A 22,429-nucleotide genomic window follows, 5' to 3' on the forward strand; every position below is an offset into this window, starting at 1 on the left:
AAAATCGAGCTAGCGATGCGCTATCGACGATAGACACGAACAAAAGATATTGTAAATAATAGTATATTGTGCAACAAGGGAGGTAAGGGGATTTTGTCAAGGAGTGTTAATACCTCGCGACAGCCGCAGGCTGGAGAGTTATAGATACGAGTTTACAAAAACCTTACCTCCTTAGTTTTACACAATATTTTAAATCACATTTGAGAGGAAAACACAGAGAAAAAAATCATAAGGCAAAACCTTCAATGAATGGCGGTGTTGTTCTGCCCGTTGCTATGGCAACGCGGTCAGGCGCAAATTGAGATGGCCGTCACACACACACACACATTTCCTGCCAGATTGCAAATTATAACGATTTATCTACGTGAAATTTACAAAATAAATGTAAAACACACTGAAATAATTGTAAAACATAACTAAAATGCATTTTTCATACCGTATAATATTTTTTTTATAGCTTAATAGTCAAATTTTAGTTATGCAAAAAAAATCCTTGGCTGATTGACGCATCCTTTGCCTGAAGTATTATACGGATAGTATTAATTTTTAAAACTAAATCCATTACTCCCTTGGGAATAAAATAGTACATTACTCTTAAGTACATGGGAAGGGTTGAAAAAAAAAGTGTTATCTAAATGATTGATATAAATATAATGATAATACTATATGTCTCGTATCACAGTGGGTTACAGCATCTTGGTGGACAGCTCAAGCTCTAGCTGCAGGTCTTGGATGGACTCCTTCTTGATGAGCGGCCGCCGGTCCAGGTCCTTAGCTTTCTTAATGTTCTTCTTCTTTGTTAATCTGGAAATTAGATTATGAATTTTATTTTAGGCGATGGCGGGATAACTTGGACTCCTTTTTGAAAGATTGGCCAGATGTTGCTCCAAACAGGGATGAGTGGAAAAAGAGGGGGGAGGCCTTTGCCCAGCAGTGGGACACATGAGGCTCTAAATAATAATAATAAAATAATAATTTTAGGCGACCTGTCAGCTCGTTTGCCACCTGACCCATAAAAAATGGATTTTTTTCACGCAAAAACGACGGGGTCTTATAAGTTTGACGTGTCTGTCTGTCTGTGTGTGTGTCTGTCTGTGGCATCGTAGCTCCGGAACGGATGAACCGATTTAGATTTAGTTTTTTTTGTCTGAAAGCTGATTTAGTCGGGAGTGTTTTTATGGTATGGTATATTAAATTAAAATTCCTCACCTATTGACAACGCCATCTGGATGGTCCATCATCCTGATTATATCGGCCTGGTCGGACGAGTCTAGTGGCGACACTGAAATGTCGCGAGCTGCTCTGAATTTACCGCAGTTGTATGATAATTTTTATGGGAAAGGCTTACCTATTGACGACGTCATCCGGATATCATCCTAATATTATGGTTGGTCGATGTACCACGGATATGTGCAGCACGATTTTGAAAACGGCACTTGTTTATGGGGACCAAACGTGGACAGTATTTATCCCTCAGAGTCGATATATGATTGCAAATACATGTGTATCGTATACCAAAATCTTACCTGTTGACAACGCCATCTGGGTGGTCCATCATCCTGATTATATCGGCCTGGTCAGAGGAGTCCAGTGGCGCCACGGAGATGTCGCGAACTGCTCTGAATTTACCGCAGTTGTTCAGGTGCTCGTTCTCTAAGCGGAAGAAGTTCCAGATGAATCGTCTGTAAATATAAGATTATACTTTAGTCTACGTTTGTCAAAGGAAGAGTATGTAAATGAATTAAAATTAGCTTAACCACTACGATGACTTTTTCAGAATGCGTTACTCGATACTGTAGACGTCACGGAAAGTATAATTTTCGGTTCTAAACGGTAAACTGGACGAAGTCATCAATCTAGTTAGCCTTCTGGGTTGGAAAGTCAGATGACTGTCGTTTTCGCGCTTATACTAAGTAGTCCCTACACCAATTCCTGCAAAAAGTGCTAAGCCTTCTTGTGACTCGAGGTTCTCATCCCGCAAAAAGTCGGGATAACGCATGGAAGATGTTGCATTTTTAGGACAAAGTAGAAATTGATTGCATATTATTTGGTAGCGTAAACTTCACCATCTGTGTCTTGAAGCAAAAGCATAATATACACGTCAAACTTTTCGTGAAAGATTATACTTATTACGCTTTTAAATAATTAATGAATCTACGGTTGTACTCACGTTATTACATCGCTATTGCTGCGAACTCCGGCTACAGACTGCTCTGCGCCCCCCGCCCCCGTCCTATCAGCGCGTGCGCAGCGGGCGGAGACACGGGCGTTGCGGTCAGTGCACGGAGTTTAGACGCCGCGAGAACTCCTATATGAGTGAAGAGGGACCTCCAAAATTGGCTCGAAACATGTCGCAGCAACAGCGATATGATAACGTGAGTACAGCCGTAATATCATTAATTATTTAAAAGCATAATAAGTTACCTGAACACCTCCAACGGCGCTAGAACAGAGACCATAGTCTCACCGGTCACGAAACCGTTGTCGGTCAACAGGAACGACACGATCCAGATGAAACGGAGCACAAAGTCTTCCACTATCGCGAAATAGTAGAACTGTAACAAAAACAACAATGTTAACAAGGTAACGAATATTAACAATATCAAATCTTTAAGATATATTCGTTAAAAACTTAGATAAATAGATATAAGATAGAATACTCTTTATTGGCACACCTCAGCAAAAGATACAGTGGAGAAAAAACAAATTATTATAAATAGAGGCAGACAACAGGTGGTCTTAGTTGAACTTACTTGATATTTTGTATCTTATAACACTAAGTTCTCGCGCTTTGTACATAATATATGTTAATCACGTTCTACCTGTGTGTGACTTTAAATATTTTGTATCCTATTGATGGAGAAAACGGACTGACTAAAGTCTAACCAAAATTTTAGAATCAATAGAAAGCTTTTGACACTCTATACTCCAACATTTATAGCAAACTTAGAGAGCATAATAAGTCGTAATAAAAACATTTAAAACTATTAATAATTACTTCAAGAACTACACTGCAGGAATAAAAAAAACATCTTTTTATGGACAAGCAACTAAATTCTTCATGGGATACCTCAAGGTACTATATTCGGGCCTGTACTTTTCCTTATCTACTCTATCAATGTTTTACTCACGCCAGGGTTATACACGATTTCCTCCCTCAAGAATCGGTTCTCGGCCGTGGGCGGGCAGCTGAAGAGGCCCCAGTCCATCTTGACGTCCCACGTATACGTGTAAAGTGAGGATATCAGCTGGCAGACGAACCACGCATAGAGAAACGGATTGTCGTATTGGTCTTGGTAGCTGTCTGGAGAAAAAATAAATGCTAACAAAATACAATAGTATAAACTATAAACTGTCAAAACTGTAGTTCTTAAAGACAAACATGTTTTTTTGTAGTGTGCACTAAAAACTACTACTGCTGGTAGGTAGGTACATCTGCTTTCTACTTTTAATTTCTTGGATACAAAATAAAATCGAACTGTACTGGTTACCGGTTAGTCTCTGGTGCCATTACGTTACTGGCAGTTTGACAACCATCAGCATAAAATGGTGAATTTGTACCACTCACCTGCATATATTATTTTTAGTGTTCAGTAAATGTGGGAACGCTTCTCTACTGTCCCGGTAACGCCGGAGACAGTGAGAATAGGGTCCACGCGGGCAGTATACTTGTATAATCTTGTAGTATGTAAGTCACTCACCTGCATATATTATTCTTAGTGTAGTAAACAACGCTACAAAGAACGTGGTGGAATATTTCCCAGCGTTCAGTAAATGTGGGAACGCTTCTCGACTGTCCCGGTAACGCCGGAGACATTGCGAATCGGGTCCACGTGTGCACTATACTTGTATAATCTTGTAGTATGTGAGTCACTCACCTGCATATATTATTCTTAGTGTAGTAAACAACGCTACAAAGAACGTGGTGGAATATTTCCCAGCGTTCAGTAAATGTGGGAACGCTTCTCTACTGTCCCGGTAACACCGGAGACAGTGCGAACCGGGTCCACGTGTGCACTATACTCGTACTTGTATAATCTTGTAGTATGTGAGTCACTCACCTGCATATATTATTCTTAGTGTAGTAAACAACGCTACAAAGAACGTTGTAGAATATTTCCCAGCGTTCAGTAAATGTGGGAACGCTTCTCGACTGTCCCGGTAACGCCGGAGACATTGTGCGAATCGGGTCCACGCGGGCACTATGCTTACTAGCGCTCGGGTTATGATGAACCATCTTGTTGATTCGAAGGCGTCTGCAATGAAGTTTAATAATGAATTTGAAACCGTTTTACATACAACTACTATACTTAATAGAATGAATAACTTACTATACTGAATAGAATGATAGGGTAGCGGCATATTAAACTCAATTGACGGGGGTTAAACTTCAAATTAAAAAAAATTTAGGTACTATACAAGACAAAAAGGTATAATAAAAAAGGTTCCTGTTTGTTCTCAAGTTCTGATTACAGTGACTGTTTAGTCACAGTATAAGGACGACCCAGTAGTGAATCTCCCGCGATCGGTGTTTAGGTCTCTCGCACGATCGTCCGTTTCCACATGTGCTCTCTGCACCTCGCTGCGTGCAAGCGCTACTCAAGGACAAACCGCGCGGCGCAAAATTAGTTAGAAGAATTATTACTGTTTTATACTGTGGTTTAGTTAGTTAATTAAAATGAATTACACAGACTTGTGGATTTCAAAGATATGATAATCAATTTTCCTGGGACACGAAAAGACATACAGAAATTGATCGACCATATCTTTATCATGAGTTTTGATTTTGAATACAAGTTTGTTAAATACGAAAATGCATAGGTACTTTTTCAATCATTAGTCTTATATTGACCGGGATATAGACCGTGATTACCTTCTTGACAAAAATCAAAAAGATAATAACGGTCAATATAAGTCTAATGAAAATAACCGTGAATCATTCAAAACTTTTTCAATCAGTTATCCTTATCCATGAAAAGTGACATCAATATTTCTTGACATTATCTTTTGCTCATTTTTTTTTTTTTATACTAAGTCGGTGGCAAACAAGTATACGGCCCGCCTGATGTAAAGCGGTCATTTTATTTCATTCTGTAAACGTTAAGATTAGTACCTTCAATGTGATAAAACAATAACTTACTTAATGGTGTAGCAGAAGAGGCGATATCTGAAAATGATACATGTTAAAATCAGAGAAGAAATAGAACATGTTAGACATGTACAGAGTGTAACAAAAATGGTGGTGATCCGTTTAAGGGCGTACTCAGTATCGTATTCTTATCAGGAAAAAGTAGAAGAAAATTTTTTTTTCGCTAAAAAAATTTTCACTTTTGTATGAGCCGGGCCGCGCGAATCGGTCGAATCTCCATACAAAGATAAAAAAATTTTTTGCGAAAAAAAATTTTTATCCTACTTTTTCCTGATGAGAATACGATACTGAATACGCCCTTAAACGGATTACCACCATTTTTGTTACACCCTGTATAATCGCAAAGAAAATAAAACATAAGGTAAAGCCAGACCGTGACCAGAAATATACGATTACGCGCCATGTTGCGAAATTTAAATAGTTTTTTTTTATACAATACTAAACTGTCACCGCATACATAAGAATAACAGCGCCCTCTACAATAGACATATATTTCTGGTGAGGCTTTAGTAAATCAAATTGAATTCATTTTAATGTTCGTCAAAAGTTCTGGAACACGTGGCCAAATAAATACGAATATCTAACAAATATGTCAGACTTTTACAATAAAACTATGGAAACGGATTATATTTCGCCAGGTAAATGCGACCAAATAGCGAAACAGTTATTTATCTGATTTGCTCGCCTGAATGCGTGTAAGCTACTCACGCCGCGTGCAAGCGCCAAATATTTCACTCCTGTAGGCCTAGCACATGATTGCCGCGAGAGTATGTCGCCGCTAGATAGATCACACGTCTTCTTTTAACTGTATAAATGACATAAGGACGGGTGGTCTATCTCGCGGCGACATACTCTCGTGGCAATCATGTGCTAACTTTGCTGTAGGCCTAGCACATGATGGCCGCGGGAGTATGTCGCCGCTAGATAGATCACACGCACAGATCAATACAACAAGATGGCCCTTACAGGGCGACTCGCGGTCACCAAGCATACGACAAATCAGGTTTATAAAAGTTTGAACGCGTGCGACACCGATCAGTAGCGCCCAAGTATACGACCCGCTAACAGTGTCCGTGTCCGCTCGGGAAAAAATCTTAAATAATCAATTTTGGTTGCAAACAATGGTCTCTTACAGCATAAAGTGGTGTGGCAAGTCTTCTAACACTTCTACATGTAAAAAAGATGGAACAACATTCCACAGTTAAGTCAAATTAATTATTTTGTTGAATATTGTTTATTGTCCGTGTTACGAAACCGTTCAAAAACCACCCTGGTTTTTGATCCTGTCTTCGTTAGGCTAAGATATTTATTTTTGTAATTAAAAATCAATTCTCAATTTTATAAATTTAATAATAATAATTCAATTTAATTTTAATTAATAATCATGTATCTGTTGACATTTCAATTTGTATATTCTTTAATTAAAATATTCAATATTGTATTCAAGTTGACATTACGCATTGCAAATCATCAGTATTAATTTATTCAATTTTTATTTAATGTTCATTGATAATTCTATAATTCATTTATACTACTTGCATATTTTTCAAATAAAATATTCATTGGAATGTATAACTGAAATCATATTTCGAATCACTTATTCACAAATGGCAATATTTAAAATTCAAATCTGACAGCTTTTAGAGCTTTTTAAAAAACTTACGGTTATTCCGCCTCCAACGACATTCACTGTACCACTTTTCTTTGTCTTTTCACAATTTGGATTAAAACCAGCACCAAACTACAGTCCGCTTATTATTTCACCATCAATACGAAGACCTGAGACCAGCGAAGATTTTACATGGTCCTTACGAAGCCTCTGGATTGTGAGAGGACAGGACTGTGGCACCGAGTCAGGCTCCACCTATGCAACGGGTCTTCATCATCGAAGCCGTGGGTCGACCAGGTTGGCGCAGGGCGCATTCAGCTGCGTGCAGGTTCCAGGGCTTCCACTCATCGAGTCCCATCCCATCAGCCAGGATCCAGGACGGGTGAAAGTCGCGACGAGCACACGCAGCATCCCATTGCAGTGGGCATCCATCCGTGACCAGCAGTCAGTCGCGGAATCCAGCCAATTCAGCGCCAACTAGACCAGTCCAGGAGTACTCAGTGGAGATCAGCGGGAGCCAGCATTCAAAACCAAGCAGCAGCCAGCACAGGAGGGAAAACGAACAAAGTGAGATCGTTCCATTCCTTTCTTTTTTTTATCCACATTCCTTTGTTTTCTTCATTTTCTGTGTAGCTGCAATATTCATTAGGTATATAATTCAGTACCAAATTCATACCTATTCAAATACCAAATTCATTGCTTTCCCATTCAGTGCAGAAAGTTAATTCATTGCCATAGTTTGGATTAGAAGCCAGTAGGCATTTCGATAGGATTATTCACTAGAGGTATTCATTTTAGTAGGTATAACCTCTTGACCCAGTTCACAGTAATACATAAGATTTTAATACAAACTATCACTTTCACATAATTCCTATACAATACAATAACAATAATTCAATAATTTTGTAACTTTATTACGCTAATTTCAATTAAAAACTTCAAAAACAATAGGCAAACACGTTCTTAAAACAATCTTGATAACTAACTGCAGTGCAAATAAGTCGTAAACAAGGTTACGTAATACAAGTGCATACCTTTGATTCGCATAGCAAATAGTTTTAGCGCCTAGAGATTTTTAAGAGCAAAGTTTTTATTTAAGGTCATAATTTGTACCAATATTTATAGGCTCATTTTTTAGCATTTTATTATGCCACAATGTCATCGGAACATGATTTTCATAAACTTAATTACAAGCTTGGACTTATTAAAGGTAAACTTACTGTTTTTCACAATTTTGTGTCGCAACTAGCTGTTGAACCGCAAGTAAACGAGTTACAGCTTGCAGAGCTGCAGCTTCGATTTGACAAAATAGGGCTTTTATACAATGAGTTCGATACATTGCTGCTAGACATATACATATTGTCAGAATTCACAAGCGGAGAGTATATAGAGGATGAGCGGGCACTCTTCGAAGACATTTACTTCGCTAGCATGTCGAATGCACAAGTGCTGATTCATAAGTATTCAAAACTTAATTCAACAGTGAAAGTGTCCACTCAGGCGATCAAAAATATGTTAGATAGCACGATAAACACACAAGTATCCATATCCGCACATAAAACTCCCTCAAATACAAATATTCAGTTTCCAGTTAGGGAATTAGATTCAAATGTTCCGAGTGACAGTTGTACGATACAATGTCAGTGTCCAAAAGCTGCTCATGATCAGCAATCCACGACATCCATCGCGTTTAATGAGCGGCCGTCAGTCCAGGGATACTCATTACAGCGAACTTCAGTTGCCTCCCTTTCTATGGAGCGTAGCTTGGAAGCCAAACATGGCAATACAATTCACAGGTGCAGTTACGATCGTGGGGTGGGAAGACCGAGCAACTCCATTCACATTCAGGTTCTTCAACGTTCAGGGTTGCTCAGTTCAAAACATCAGCGTCAATATGTATACATTTTTATATTCAAATATTACCGCCTCACGTTCTTACATGCAGGGCCTCTTTTGAATAACGAAACGATACAGTTCTTGATAGGTAACGTATCAAGAGAGCGTGAAGCGTTTCATTTATACTGTTATCACGTTATTTATTACACACTTTCACATAGGTACATTACACCTACTGATTCAAATTATGGTAATTTTCACCCAAACATATTTCAGTCCTTTCGTTCCTTTCCACTTCCTGATGGGCGATCCACACATTTCGTTCCACATGCACAGATTGCAGCCTCCAAGACATCACCGGTTCGTGGCACTCAGCAGCAGGACAACTTGGAAGGCATCCATGGCAGCGACGGTATCTCACGGTCTGCAACAACGTCTATCCTCCCCCTCGACATACAGTTGAAGTCACAGACTTCAAGGCGGGAGCATGTTACGAAACCGTTCAAAAACCACCCTGGTTTTTGATCCTGTCTTCGTTAGGCTAAGATATTTATTTTTGTAATTAAAAATCAATTCTCAATTTTATAAATTTAATAATAATAATTCAATTTAATTTTAATTAATAATCATGTATCTGTTGACATTTCAATTTGTATATTCTTTAATTAAAATATTCAATATTGTATTCAAGTTGACATTACGCATTGCAAATCATCAGTATTAATTTATTCAATTTTTATTTAATGTTCATTGATAATTCTATAATTCATTTATACTACTTGCATATTTTTCAAATAAAATATTCATTGGAATGTATAACTGAAATCATATTTCGAATCACTTATTCACAAATGGCAATATTTAAAATTCAAATCTGACAGCTTTTAGAGCTTTTTAAAAAACTTACGGTTATTCCGCCTCCAACGACATTCACTGTACCACTTTTCTTTGTCTTTTCACAATTTGGATTAAAACCAGCACCAAACTACAGTCCGCTTATTATTTCACCATCAATACGAAGACCTGAGACCAGCGAAGATTTTACAGTCCGCGGAGTTCATTTATACTGGTCAATATGGTTGTGCTGAGCGGCGCCGAGGCGCGTCCATCCCTCTTTACCGAGTTAACAATGTGATATGCTATCCCTTTCACGTAAACGACTAGGCATGGGGCCATGTTAGTTTATGTCTGTTGCGGGAACTTCGTACTGCCGTTCGTACCATGTGCTACCATTTTATGAAATATAAAAGAAAGCAGATTTGTAATAGTGAATAATTATCTAGAATCTGTAGAGTCTGTAGTGGTATTTAGTTCATTGATTAGTTTAGAATATTTAGTTGGTTATTTAACTTAGTAAACGTAAGTAAAAATGCACAGTTTAGTTATTAGTTACTAGAATGATTTTTATTGAGATGCTATCACAATTATCATCCTCCTTGCGTTATCCCGGCATCGGCATTCGCCACGGCTCATGGGAGCCTGGGGTCCGCTTTGGAAACTACTACCAAGATTTGGCGTAGGCACTAGTTTTATGAAAGCGACTGCCATCTGACCTTCCAACCCGAAGGGTAACTAGGCCTTATTATAATTTAATTATAATATTATAATTTGTTGCAAAACAAATTCACCACAGTACTGGTACCGGTACCATTGTCTATAATAGACATGTCCCATTCCCATCCCTACTGCTAATCATAAAGGCGCGCCATTATTTGAAACGACCAATGGCAGCACCGTGCGCGCCCGCCTCACCCCGCAAGGATTGGTGATTTGCGTCTCGAACAATATCGCTTGCATTTGGCTTCTAGTGGGGTGTTCTGTGATCACACGTCTTCTTTTAACTGTATAAATGACATAAGGACGGGTAGTCTATCTCGCGGCGACATACTCCCGCGGCAATCATGTGCTAACCCTGCAGAACGTTAGTATTGTGCACCATGTGCAAACACTAAATCCTACAGTTATTATAACAACTTACCGTTAACCTTGAACCAGTCGCCACCGGCCACGTAAAACGCGACCAAATAGTGGAAGTCGAGGAAGGCCACAGCGAAAGAGTTCCACTGGTCAGCCAGCCAGAAATCAGCGAATAGCACTGGCATGAACGGAGCGACTAGAATTCGGCCCTGAAATGTATTAGGAATTAATAAAGGGTAACAGGGCCTCCTGCGAACACTCAAATTCACATATTTCTTTTGACAGAAACTAAGTTTAACTGTATACGGCCTGAGTGAACGCTCAGTCGACGTGGCCCTTATGCACGCTATGCAGCGTCGACTCAGGACACTTGGTCACACTTGTATGAGCTTCAATTGTTTGACATGCACGCCGCACACCCAATATAAGCGACTCAGCGTGCACTCAGGCTTTACACTTGGGAGGATTTTCCTACACACAGCGTTTTTAGGGTTCCGTAGTCAACTAGGAACCCTTATAGTTTCGCCATGTCTGTCTGTCCGTCCGTCCGTCCGCGGATAATCTCAGTAACCGTTAGCACTAGAAAGCTGAAATTTGGTACCAATATGTATATCAATCACGCCGACAAAGTGGTAAAATAAAAAGTGGGAAAAAATGTTTTGTTAGGGTACCCCCCCTACATGTAAAGTGGGGACTGATTTTTTTTTTCATTCCAACCCCAACGTGTGATTGTTGTTGGATAGGTATTTAAAAATGAATAAGGGTTTACTAAAACAGTTTTTTGATAATATTAATATTTTCGGAAATAATCGCTCCTCAAGGAAAAAAAAGTGTGTCCCCCCTCTAACGTTTGAACCATATGTTTAAAAAATATGAAAAAAAATCACAAAAGTAGATCCGATACTTTAACTAAACTACTTTTAAAAACTAAACATACTTACACATATCCTCAAAAACCAGAACCTCGCCTCATGCCGGAACATCTTTAGAGGATTCACCAGAAACACCAACATTATTATAACCAACGCCAACGGATTCACAAACGGCGGTATACTCAAACTCGCACTGTATATAAAACTGAGTATGCTTAGCGCCCAAACTACGCCGAAAATGGCTGCTAGTTCCATTAAATGTTGTTCAGATAGATGGTTTCTTGGGTCTAGTTCGAATATTAGCACGTGGTTGACGCCTGAGGATCGCCAGCCGTAGACATTGATGCCTATGAGGAAGATGAATTCGACTAGGAGGAATGGGCCTCTGTAGAGTCGGAAGGCGGTTTTGAAGTTGTCTGTGCCGCCTTCGTGGAATAGTGCTGGAACAAATGATTGTTATTAGTGACTTTAAACATTCATATTAAAGTTATCCAGGGTGTCCACTACTAAACAAAAAAAATTCCCTGACTTTTCCCTGACTTTCCATAACCATTTAAGAAAATTTCCCTGACCAAATTTTCATTCAACTATTACCACTTTTGCTTAGAGTTGCAAAAAAACGGTTTTTTTGTCCTAAAAAAACCTGAAAAAAATAAGTTTTTATCGTACCTCAAAAAGGAAAAACGGAATCTTTATAGGATCACTCGTGCGTCTGTCTGTCCGTCTGTCACAGATTTTTTTTTCTGGAATATGTTTGTTTTCAAAAGTATTAAATTTTAAAATTACGAAATATTAAAATTTGCAAGGCAGTTCATACTTTTACACCTGCGGTTTTTTTATCTTTACGTTAACTATCAAACTTTAATTTCTGGATTTATAAAACTACATACATACAACATACATACAATCACGCCTGTATCCCATGAAGGGGTAGGCAGAGCACATGAAACTACTCAAGTTTCAGTGCCACTCTTGTTTCTTTATAAAACTAACATTAACGAAATCTATAGTTGGTAGTTAACGCCATTTACTTTTGGCTATACCAGTGTCGGCTCGTGCACTCTATCAAGGTAGAGCGAGTTTGAGTTTCGGCGGCCTTGGGTAATTTATGCTAGAAAAAAAACATCGCGAGCGTAGCGAGCGCGAAAATGTTTCCACTTTTATACGTCCCTGGGGCTGATAGTAGTTATTAACTTATTATGTACATAACATAGGAAACAAAATGGAGTACTTAGTCTATCAGAGCAGAGTAGTTATGAGCAAGTTGCGGAAACTTGCCAAAAAAATCTTAAATTTCATGAAACTTTCACGAAAAATAAAGGGAATTAAAATTGATGAAATGGAAAATACTAAACGCGAGCGAAGCGAGCGCGAAATTTTTTCTTTGTTGTCAGCGTCGGGATGCCCATTTAGGTGTTTTGCCACTACATGCCTTTAGGTTTCCAAGTGTTTTGAAGTTCTCTCGTCGTCACGCTTATTATCCTCCTATGCTCCTTTGACTCATACAAAATTGCGACTCCATGTGACGTTATGCGCCATTGGCTTTATGAGGAACTCCGCTTTGGATTGTCGGATAGATACTTAGAATTTGGATAGCGACGTAACTTTGTCTTTGTCGTTTTCACATCGCCCTAGCAAAAGCAAATTATGAATGTTGTATATGGTAACATTGTGGTGCAACTTTCCAGTTAATCTGAATCACAATAACTGAATTTATTTCCGACCCCATTCGCCATTTTGGAATATGTGGGTAGGGCACGCAATGTAAAAAAAAAAATCTGGATTTTTCCGCATTTACGATTTTGGGCCGGATAAATTAAGGTCAGCTGGAGCATGAAGATAACTCTGACATCTCTCATTAGCAATCACTGGGATGGAGGCCAGGTACTATACTTGTAATGAAAAGTCTAAAGTGACAATTTTAAGTTGCCTTAAAATCACTACCGGGAATTGATCTTTGCTGTCATGGATGTGGTCAACCCAAGAAATCATATTATTTTTTAAATACTTTTTGATTTTTTTTCTCGGTGCCAAGTTTTTCCCTGACCTCCAAATCATTTCCCTGACTTTCCCTGACTTTCCATGACCACTATGAGCTTCCCTGACTTTTCCCTGACTTTCCCTGACTTTCCAGAAAGTGGACACCCTGTTATCAAGTCGATAAAGTTCGTTTGTCCCTTTCTCACGTATTGGTGCGATAGAACGAGCCAAACTTTAGTGAACGTTTATGAATAAGGGGATAAATCGTGTAATGTATAAAACGACAGTCGGTAAGTACTTATATACATAGGCATTAAAAAGACTATAGAATCCTATAATATTGTGTATGCGAAAATTCGTATAAGATATGGGGATTATACACGTAGGTACTGCTCGCCCTTTAAGGCCGAGCCACACCGGATGCGTACGCGTGGACACGCACGTGCGTGTACCGCTCCGTCGTATAACAAGAATTCTCATAAGACCTGTCACACTGCCTGCGTGTGCGTTTTTTAGAGTAAGCGTATACCTACCAGCTCATGGGCCATTTTTTTCAAAGTTGTCCACCCCACTTTTTTTTTCTCCTGTCAGGATCGAGAGAGCTCGCGATTCTGAGTATTAATCGCGTAAAAAATACCCATGTTACAAAAAAAGTGGGGTGGACAACCTTGAAAAAAATGGCCTACATATCGTAAGTATGGGACGCATCGCTCAAACGGAGGCAGTAGTAGGGCCCCTTTACGACGGGCGTGGAAATTGTACTATCAGCTGCAAAAGTGCATGGCGAATTTATCAATGAATTCAGTCATAATTTAAAAAAAAATCTCCATGCGCTTTTGATAGTACATGTATTTAAGAAAAGCATACACGTGCATTTATAGGATTATATATAATAATACATTGGCTATAATTATTGCTTGAATATCCATTATAGGTAATTCATAATGAAAGACTAACTAAGTAAGGCACTGATCCCACCGCGAGCTAGTAAGCTGTGAGCTATCGGCTATAAAAACAAACAAAAGATAAGCACTCCCGTGCAAAGAAAAGAGACACGGCGATATTGATAGCTCACCGCTGGGCGAGTAACTATAAACATCCCCGTGTCTCTTTTATTAAGACGGGAGTGATTATCTTTTGTTCGTTTTTATAGCCGATAGCTCATAGTTTACTAGCTCGCGGGGGGACCAGTGCCTAAATGAATCATAACAATGCATAACGTTTCCATTTCTATAATTAGGTATCGCTGTACACCGACCGATTATCTAAATTCTAAACATTCTAAACCAACATGCTCAAGCAATATTTACACCTATAATACCATCTATAAATCGCCGTACACACAAACTAAGGTAAATGTACTAGCTTATCAGTACGCAAATACCAGGAAGCATTACGTCACCACTTAAAAAAAAATCTTATTTTCTGTCAATGAAAAATTGTAGCAACTAATACGTATAGGATGCATATGGAGTTACGGCGTTTCGATTTTGAGTAGTAGCGTGAGATACGAGATTTTGAAAGTGGTGAAGATTAAAACTATTGTAACCCTTATGTTTGAGGAATAGGGTTTAGGTTGTTGTTGTTGTTGTGTGTCCTAAGGCACCCCATAGGTGCATAGGGCCTCCACAAGATCCTTCCACGCCTTTCTATCTTGAGCCACCACCTTGGCCTCGTTCCAGCTCAGTCCATATTCCCTCAGCTCGTTCTCAACGCTCCGCCTCCAGGTGTGTACGGGGCGTTTGCGGGCCCTCTTTCCTCCTTGAGGCCGCCACTCAAACGCGATACTGGCGCTGTTGGTAGCTCCTCTTCGAAGGGTATGACCGATCCATCTCCATTTCCGCAGAGCCACTTCCTGGGCAATCGGAGGTTGTCGGCACATACTCCACAGATCCTCATTTCTTATAGTTTTCGGCCAGAAGATACGGAGGATCGACCGGAGGGACTTATTGACAAACACTTGAAGTTTGTGCGTCAGCCCCTTTGTCACTCTCCATGTCTCACAGCCGAAGAGAAGCACGGTCTTGACAATGGATTCGAAGAGGGAATTTTCACGCGGCGAGTAAGCACGTTTGAATCCCAAACAGGCTTGAGTTGAGCAAATGCAGCTATGCAGCATAGGGTTTAGGTAAGGGCAGTTATATATGAGAATGGTAGCGGTATGATATCTATGTTGATAAAGAAGATAAATTTGAATCTTATTCGAATTACCTAATGGAAAAAAGGTTTAAAATTAGATATTGTGGTTATTAGGTTAGGTAGGTATAGGTGCCCCCCGCAGGTTGCTCACCTTGTCGTGGTGGAGGGGCTTAGTAACCGTGGCTTGGTCACCCACGGTGAAGCGAAGAGGCAACCAGGGCCGGCTTGTTGTTGGGCGAGCTGGCCCGAGGAGGATGCTCCAAGTGGGCTTCATAAGCCCGCTTGTGACGCATTGGTGGAGGACCGTCGAGGAAGAGGAGTGCCGGTATTACGGTGAGCCGTTCTCCCTGTCCTCGGCGGCCGAGGTGGGATCGCAGGGGGAGAGGCGTGATGGTATAGCGGCGCGCCACTCTCCCTACCCCCTGCGACCTTGGCGGGGCCGCTCCGCTGTAGCGGCTTTGGTGGGGCCGCAAGGGAAGAGGAGTGCCGGTATTACGGTGCGACGTTCTCCCTATCCCTTGCGGCCGACTTGGTTAGCGGTGGAACCAAAGACCATTTCCACCGCTGGACGCCAGAATATTCTGGCGCCCATGGCCTCTTTGTGGCGGACTCGAGGGGGTCCGTCACTGTACTTGTAAGCGGCCGAGGAGGAAGGTGCGCCCTGTCATCTGGCGCACTCACCGTGGAGGGCCTTTGAGCATCCGCGGAGAAGCCGCACATATGATCCCGACGAATTAAGCCTCCGTTTTTAAAGTTGGTTAAAAATAGTGGGCCATCTTACACAATGACATGACATTTCAGGTTCGTAAGTTTGTTATTAGGAGTTATTTTCATTTCATGGGGTAGCTGGACATGGCTAGCGGCCCATAATTCCCCTACCAGTTACCACTACTTATATTGGGTTGGCACAAAAGTAATGACACACTCTACAAAACTCTATACATTTCCTTTCTTAAGTTAATTGTTTTCGATAATATTTTAGTATGTTGTAGAACATTCTAGGTACTTCTAATGTGAGGGTATATAAAGCCGCCCTCGTGATTGGTTTAGTTAGATTGAAATAAAATGGACGAGCGACAAGTTCGAACACTTTACTTATACGAGTACTTGTTAGGCCACAGTGCGCGGGCTGCGGCTGACAATATCAACACTGCATTGGGCGCTGGAAGTACAAGCCATGCCGTGGCATCCAGACCCGTGGCGGGCACCGTGGTGTCCAGATGGTTTGACCGTTTTAAATCAGGAGACAGGAGCCTTGAAAGTCAGTCACGCTCAGGGCGACCACCTGCATTCAATGATGACGATTTACGCCGCGAACTACAGTCGAATCCTGATGCTACTACTCGTGAATTAGCGGAAGCACTTAACTGCAGTCACCACGCTGTGGAATACCATCTGCATGAGCTTGGGTATCGAAAAGTTTTGGCTCGATGGGTACCGCACATCCTTACCGACGCCAGTCGTGCAGTCCGTGTCGCCATCTGTCAATCACTTTTGCTGCGACCCCGACGTAAAGAGTTTTTGACTGATCTGGTTACGGGAGATGAATCATGGATTTATTATGAGAACGATACACGTCGTGCTTTTTGGCTGCCTCGAGAAGAAACGCCACCAACTCAACCGAAGCTGAGTCAAAAGAACCGCTTAAAAGTTTTGCTTTGTTGTTTCTGGGACTCGCAAGGCATGCTGTTTCATGAACTATTACACAATGAAACTGTAAACGCTAACAAATATTCAACACAGCTCACCGAACTATCTTCTACTATCAAGAAAAAACGACGAAGACGAGCCACTGTAATTTTACTACATGATAACGCTCGACCTCATGTCGCATCTACCGTTCGCCAACAGCTGCAGAACTTGGGCTGGGAGACGATACCCCACCCACCTTATTCTCCAGACCTCGCACCATCAGACTTTCATTTGTTTAGAGCCCTGAAACGACATTTGCGGGGTAAACAATTCAATGATTTCCATGATGTACAGGTGGAGTTGAACAACTTTTTCGAGGCACAGCCATCAGAGTTCTGGGCGAAAGGCATCCAAACTCTGCCGGATCGTTGGCAAGAAGTCATAGATGCTAATGGTGATTACATCATCGACTAAGCTTTTTGTATTGTAATAATAATAAAAAATATAAAACGTAAACCAAGTGTCTCATTACTTTTGTGCCAACCCAATAGTTTATAACGTAGGCGAACTTACCAGAGAGTACAACAGTGATGAAAAGAACTATAAAGGACCCCGAAAACAGTCCAACTTTGAAAGTCGTCCACGGACTTTGCTGTTCGCCAAGCGGCGGCACTCTCAGCTTCTTCATAGCTTTCTGACGGTCACCACCCTCCAGCTCGTTGGTGACCGTCGCTTCTGTGTCACTGATCAGTCGGTCTATGTCTTTGTTTGTGTAGAAGTGGGATGTTTCGACGTGTTCTGCTCGCCATTGGGCGCCGTTTGTGCCGTTTAATAACTGGAAATAATGTGGAAATTCTATATTATGCACTTTTGAAGTGTAGACGACAAAAAGGATCGAGTATATAGAGAACTACTGTCAAAGTTAAATTTAAATCTACATTGCCCGCCATCTCTCGACGGATATATATCGGAATCCCTAAAGTTTTTTGAACTATTTTTACATTGCCTAATATTTTTTGGCATAATGATCATTTGGCCTAATTTAAATGTCCTAATATAGTTTCGCCTAACGCCGTTAAACCCACTTTTTTAGAAGCGATTCGGATTTGTGTGAGGTCACGGTTCTAACCTAACCTAAACCTACCTTTCTAACAGCGAATCGGTTCTGGGTAATGTCATTTTTGGGGCAAAATTTAAATTATGCCAAATGATCGTTAGGCCAAAAGAGCGTTAGGCATTTCATAATTCGGCCAAATGAGTTAGGCCAAGTGATTTTCGAACAAACGTTATTAGGGATTCCGAGGGAGACCCCTCTCGACACGTGCCTATTTTGGGACCTCAGTTTTGACATATCTTTGTTTAACTATGTGACTTTGTCTATCTTTATCTTAACTTGGCCCATATTCTTAACTTGATATGTGTTAATTAAAATTGACAAATATTTATAATAACGCCATCTAGCCGAGAGTCAACCAAAGGTGTAGCGCCAACTAGGCGACCAACATTTCTCTCGATGATTCCGAGGTACGCATTAGACTATCTGTCTACACCAATCGCGGATCCAGCTTCGTGCCCAGGGGGGGGGGGGTCACGTGGTCTATTTGTATGGCCAACCTAGGTTCCCTTGGGTAATGACCCCCATGATCCCCCCCTCTGGATCCGCGCATGGTCTACACGGAGTTACATATCGTCACTACTTTTAAAAAATCACGTATCTCACGCTGTTCCTCAAAGTTAAAACGCAGTAAGTCTATATGCATTCCATACATACTTACTACAATTTTCTTTTCATTGACAGACGAAGATACAAGTTTTTTTTAAAGTAGTGACGATATGTCCTTGATAGAAGGTAAATCATAAAAACAATTTCAAAATTATATTTATAAGTGACTAGTTTTTGCCCGCGGCTTCGCTCGCGTTAGAAAGAGACAAAAAGTAGCCTATGTTACTTTCCATCCCTTCCACTATCTCCGCTTAAAAAATCACGTCAATTCGCCGCTCCGTTTTGCCGTGAACGACGGACAAACAAACAGACACGCACACTTTCCCATTTATAATATTAGTATGTATGCTAAAGGTACCATTGAAGTACATAATAGAACACTCTGGATTAAGGAAACAAGTAGTAGTAGAAACGTTTTCCTGTAAGGCAAAATCAAAGGATATTAGAACATGACAAAGGAGTATGGGACTGCAGGTGTAAATTAGTTATTTGTTATACAAGGGGGCAAAGTTGTATTTTAACGCCGAGTGTGGAATTGAAAAACGAGCAAGTGAAAGGATTTTATAGTTGAACCACGAGCGAAGCGAGTGGTTCGAGAATAGAATCCTGAACTTGCGAGTTTTTTTAACACACGAGAAGTAAAATACATTTGCACCCGAGTGTAACACAAAACTTTTCCCCTCACTATAGCGAGGAAACTACAACAACAACTAGTTCCACAGGTGGTAAATCATCTTAATTACTAGATTCACCTACTTTTATCAATTTTAAAGCAGTTAATTTGACTTTATTCAAGGTCAAATTACTTTACCCACTAGTAGATAAAATGCGTTTTTACCCGCTGGTATTAAAGGACAAAACACGTGTTTCTGAGCTAGTGAGGGGAAAACATAATTATGCAATAACAATAACTGTGTAGCTGGGTTATTCCATTAACCCCATGATACTGACTAGATCATACCCTGAGATTTTAGATGTCTGTCGTTTTAGATATGTTTCTTTTCATTTTTAACCCCCGACGCAAAAACGAAGGGGTGTTATAAGTTTGACGTGTCTGTCTGTGTGTATGTCTGTCTGTCTGTCTGTTTGTCTGTCTGTCTGTCTGTGTGTGTGTCTGTCTGTGGCATCGTAGCTCCCGAACGGATGAACCGATTTGGATTTAGTTTTTTTTTTTTCTGAAAGTTGAGTAAGTTGGGAGTGTTCTTAGCCATGTTTCATGAAAGTCGGTCTACTATGTCGCGGTCTGGGTTTTTCAAAATTTTAATTTTGTGGTTAGGTTATTTTAATTAGTCTTAATCATAATAGTAAAATCTAATCACTAGATTCTAATGTGAGGAACATGGAACATGGAACTGTTTTTATTTTTACAATTTTGGTGAATCTTTGGTTTTATGGAAGAGAGTTGAAGTCGCATATCAGTCAATCAAAATTCACACGGAGCCCCAGAGAGATTTTGCGGAGCCCTGGGGCTCCGCGGAGCACACTTTGAGTATGGCTGCACTAGATCATACCCTGAGATTTTAGATGTCTGTTTGTTTTAGATATGTTTCTTTTCATTTTTTGGTGAACTATCATGTATATCAAGTGTTAACCTCTCGTATTGGAGGCCTATACCCAGACGGGGGTTCCTATCTCAGAAAATAAAGTTAAATAAATAGAATAGATATACATTATACATAGATATCAACAACTAAAATGAAAAAGACATATGAGATTGGAAATAAAAGGGCTTTAACAATAATAATAACCGCGTGTACCGCGATTTTTATGTTTTCTTGTATGGAAGGGATCCTTCCGGTATACAAGTTACTAACTTATTATGTGTTACCTACCTTATCATGCTTCTTCAATATCTTTCTAAACCCTGTATAATTCAAATTCTGGTAGTTCTGCAGCAGAATTAAACTCAGATAAAACTCGCTGAACGCCAGTTTGAGCTCCTGGACCTTCCGTCGAGGGATGGGGGCTTCTTACTGTCCCCGCTCGCCTTTGGTTTCATTGTGTCGAATTGGCTTTTTAGTTCGCTCTGTAATGTGGCGAATTTTCTTGTTGCTTCTGCTAGTTTCTCTGTGGATTTAAAATTTATGTAAGCATATTTTGGAATGATGGTTTTTATTTTGTTTTAATTTATCTCTAAAGTAGTAAGGGATTGACACATACTGCACAGCTCTGTACAGTAAATCCAGAATAAAATTAATATAGTAATTTAGATTGTATGTCGAATGTCATGTTAATAAATACATATGTGTATGTCTAGAAAGATGTGTATTATGAAATTATTGACTTTTACAATATATGAGGAATTTCAATTTAAACAGTATTTTTTTTAATATGCTTTTTTCTACTGATTAATATAGGTATGCCATATTTGTTGGGCCTAATATTTGTTTAGGTTACTAAATATAAAGGACAATTTCGTGTACCTGAATAAAATGTAGTAATTTTCTTAAGCTCCTGGTCACAATAGAGGAAGAAGGTCTCATCGAAGTTGGCAAAATGTCTCGACAACACCTCGGGCTCCACATTTTCCGCTGATGGGGCTTCCTCCACTGCTGTGTAGAGCATGGCTTTCATTTCCTACAGAAAAGAAAATGAAGATTTGTTTTTAATTTTTAAATTGTGTCAGAAGTTGTTCTTTTTATTGGTAAAATTTAATTAGTTTACAATATCTTATTATAAGACAAATACATACATACATATAATATGATTCATGCCACTTAACAAAACAAAACATGACATATTGAGTTTATTTATGTGTTATAGATTAAGTACATATTCATGTTTGCCAGCACAGCATAGACATTTTAATAGTCTATCAAAGATAATGATTGCAAAACTAGTTCATTTTCCCGAGTTACAGAAAGGCAATGAGTGTAAAAGACTTGACCTTGCCACTGAATCTTTAGAATATCATTGTTTTCATTACAAAAACAGAAATTAATAAATACCTCATAGTTGATATATTGTTTCCGCCATTCCGGCGTTATATGGGCACTTAAATGCTCCGCGAACTTCATCTTCAGGCGTGTGTCAGGCTTTAGAGATCGTTAAGTACTGCAACAACTGAATCTATACACTGCCATAAAGACTAAGGTTTATTTAGTGATAACCGGACAATGGTGACCTCATTACACTAAAGTTAATGCGTAACAAAACAATGGAATGATTACAGATTTATCTTAAATTTATAATCTTGCTCGGCTCCTGTGTAACTTTAAATTTTCCTTGTAAATTTCGCGAGTAAAAGCTACATTGGCTACAAATATTTTCTGAGAATTTGACAGTTGCAAGTACCACGCGTTCGAAAACACGCTGTCATTATTTGTTGACATATTGATAAGAACACAAACAAGAGTACCACATCAAATTTTGAAACTAATTGAATGAGTCAATCATTATAAATCAATAAACTATTAATTCGTTGAATTATTATCAAAAATATTACCACAAATCAAGGTTTCATATAAAGAAAACGAAGTTCAAATGGTTTCTGAACATCAAACATGTGATTGATTGACAGCTTCGTTCAGAAATCAAGTGAACGGATTTCGTTCTGCAGCTGTTATCGCTGT

General features: G+C 39.7%; 1 protein-coding gene across 1 annotated transcript; it reads right to left on the minus strand.

The window, feature by feature from the left end:
• Positions 1-632: 632 nt before the first annotated feature.
• LOC125238376 (xenotropic and polytropic retrovirus receptor 1-like) lies at positions 633-22,132 on the minus strand. The gene is given in 13 exon segments (XM_048145684.1): positions 633-804; positions 1,527-1,682; positions 2,425-2,555; positions 3,132-3,304; positions 4,062-4,256; positions 5,141-5,167; positions 10,573-10,720; positions 11,453-11,823; positions 17,708-17,969; positions 20,690-20,823; positions 20,826-20,924; positions 21,281-21,434; positions 21,806-22,132. Coding segments are annotated over 13 exon segments (2,037 nt in total). The 5' UTR covers positions 21,875-22,132; the 3' UTR covers positions 633-686.
• Positions 22,133-22,429: the final 297 nt, after the last annotated feature.

Source organism: Leguminivora glycinivorella, chromosome 23, assembly GCF_023078275.1.
Source record: "Leguminivora glycinivorella isolate SPB_JAAS2020 chromosome 23, LegGlyc_1.1, whole genome shotgun sequence".
Lineage (NCBI taxonomy): Eukaryota > Metazoa > Arthropoda > Insecta > Lepidoptera > Tortricidae > Leguminivora > Leguminivora glycinivorella.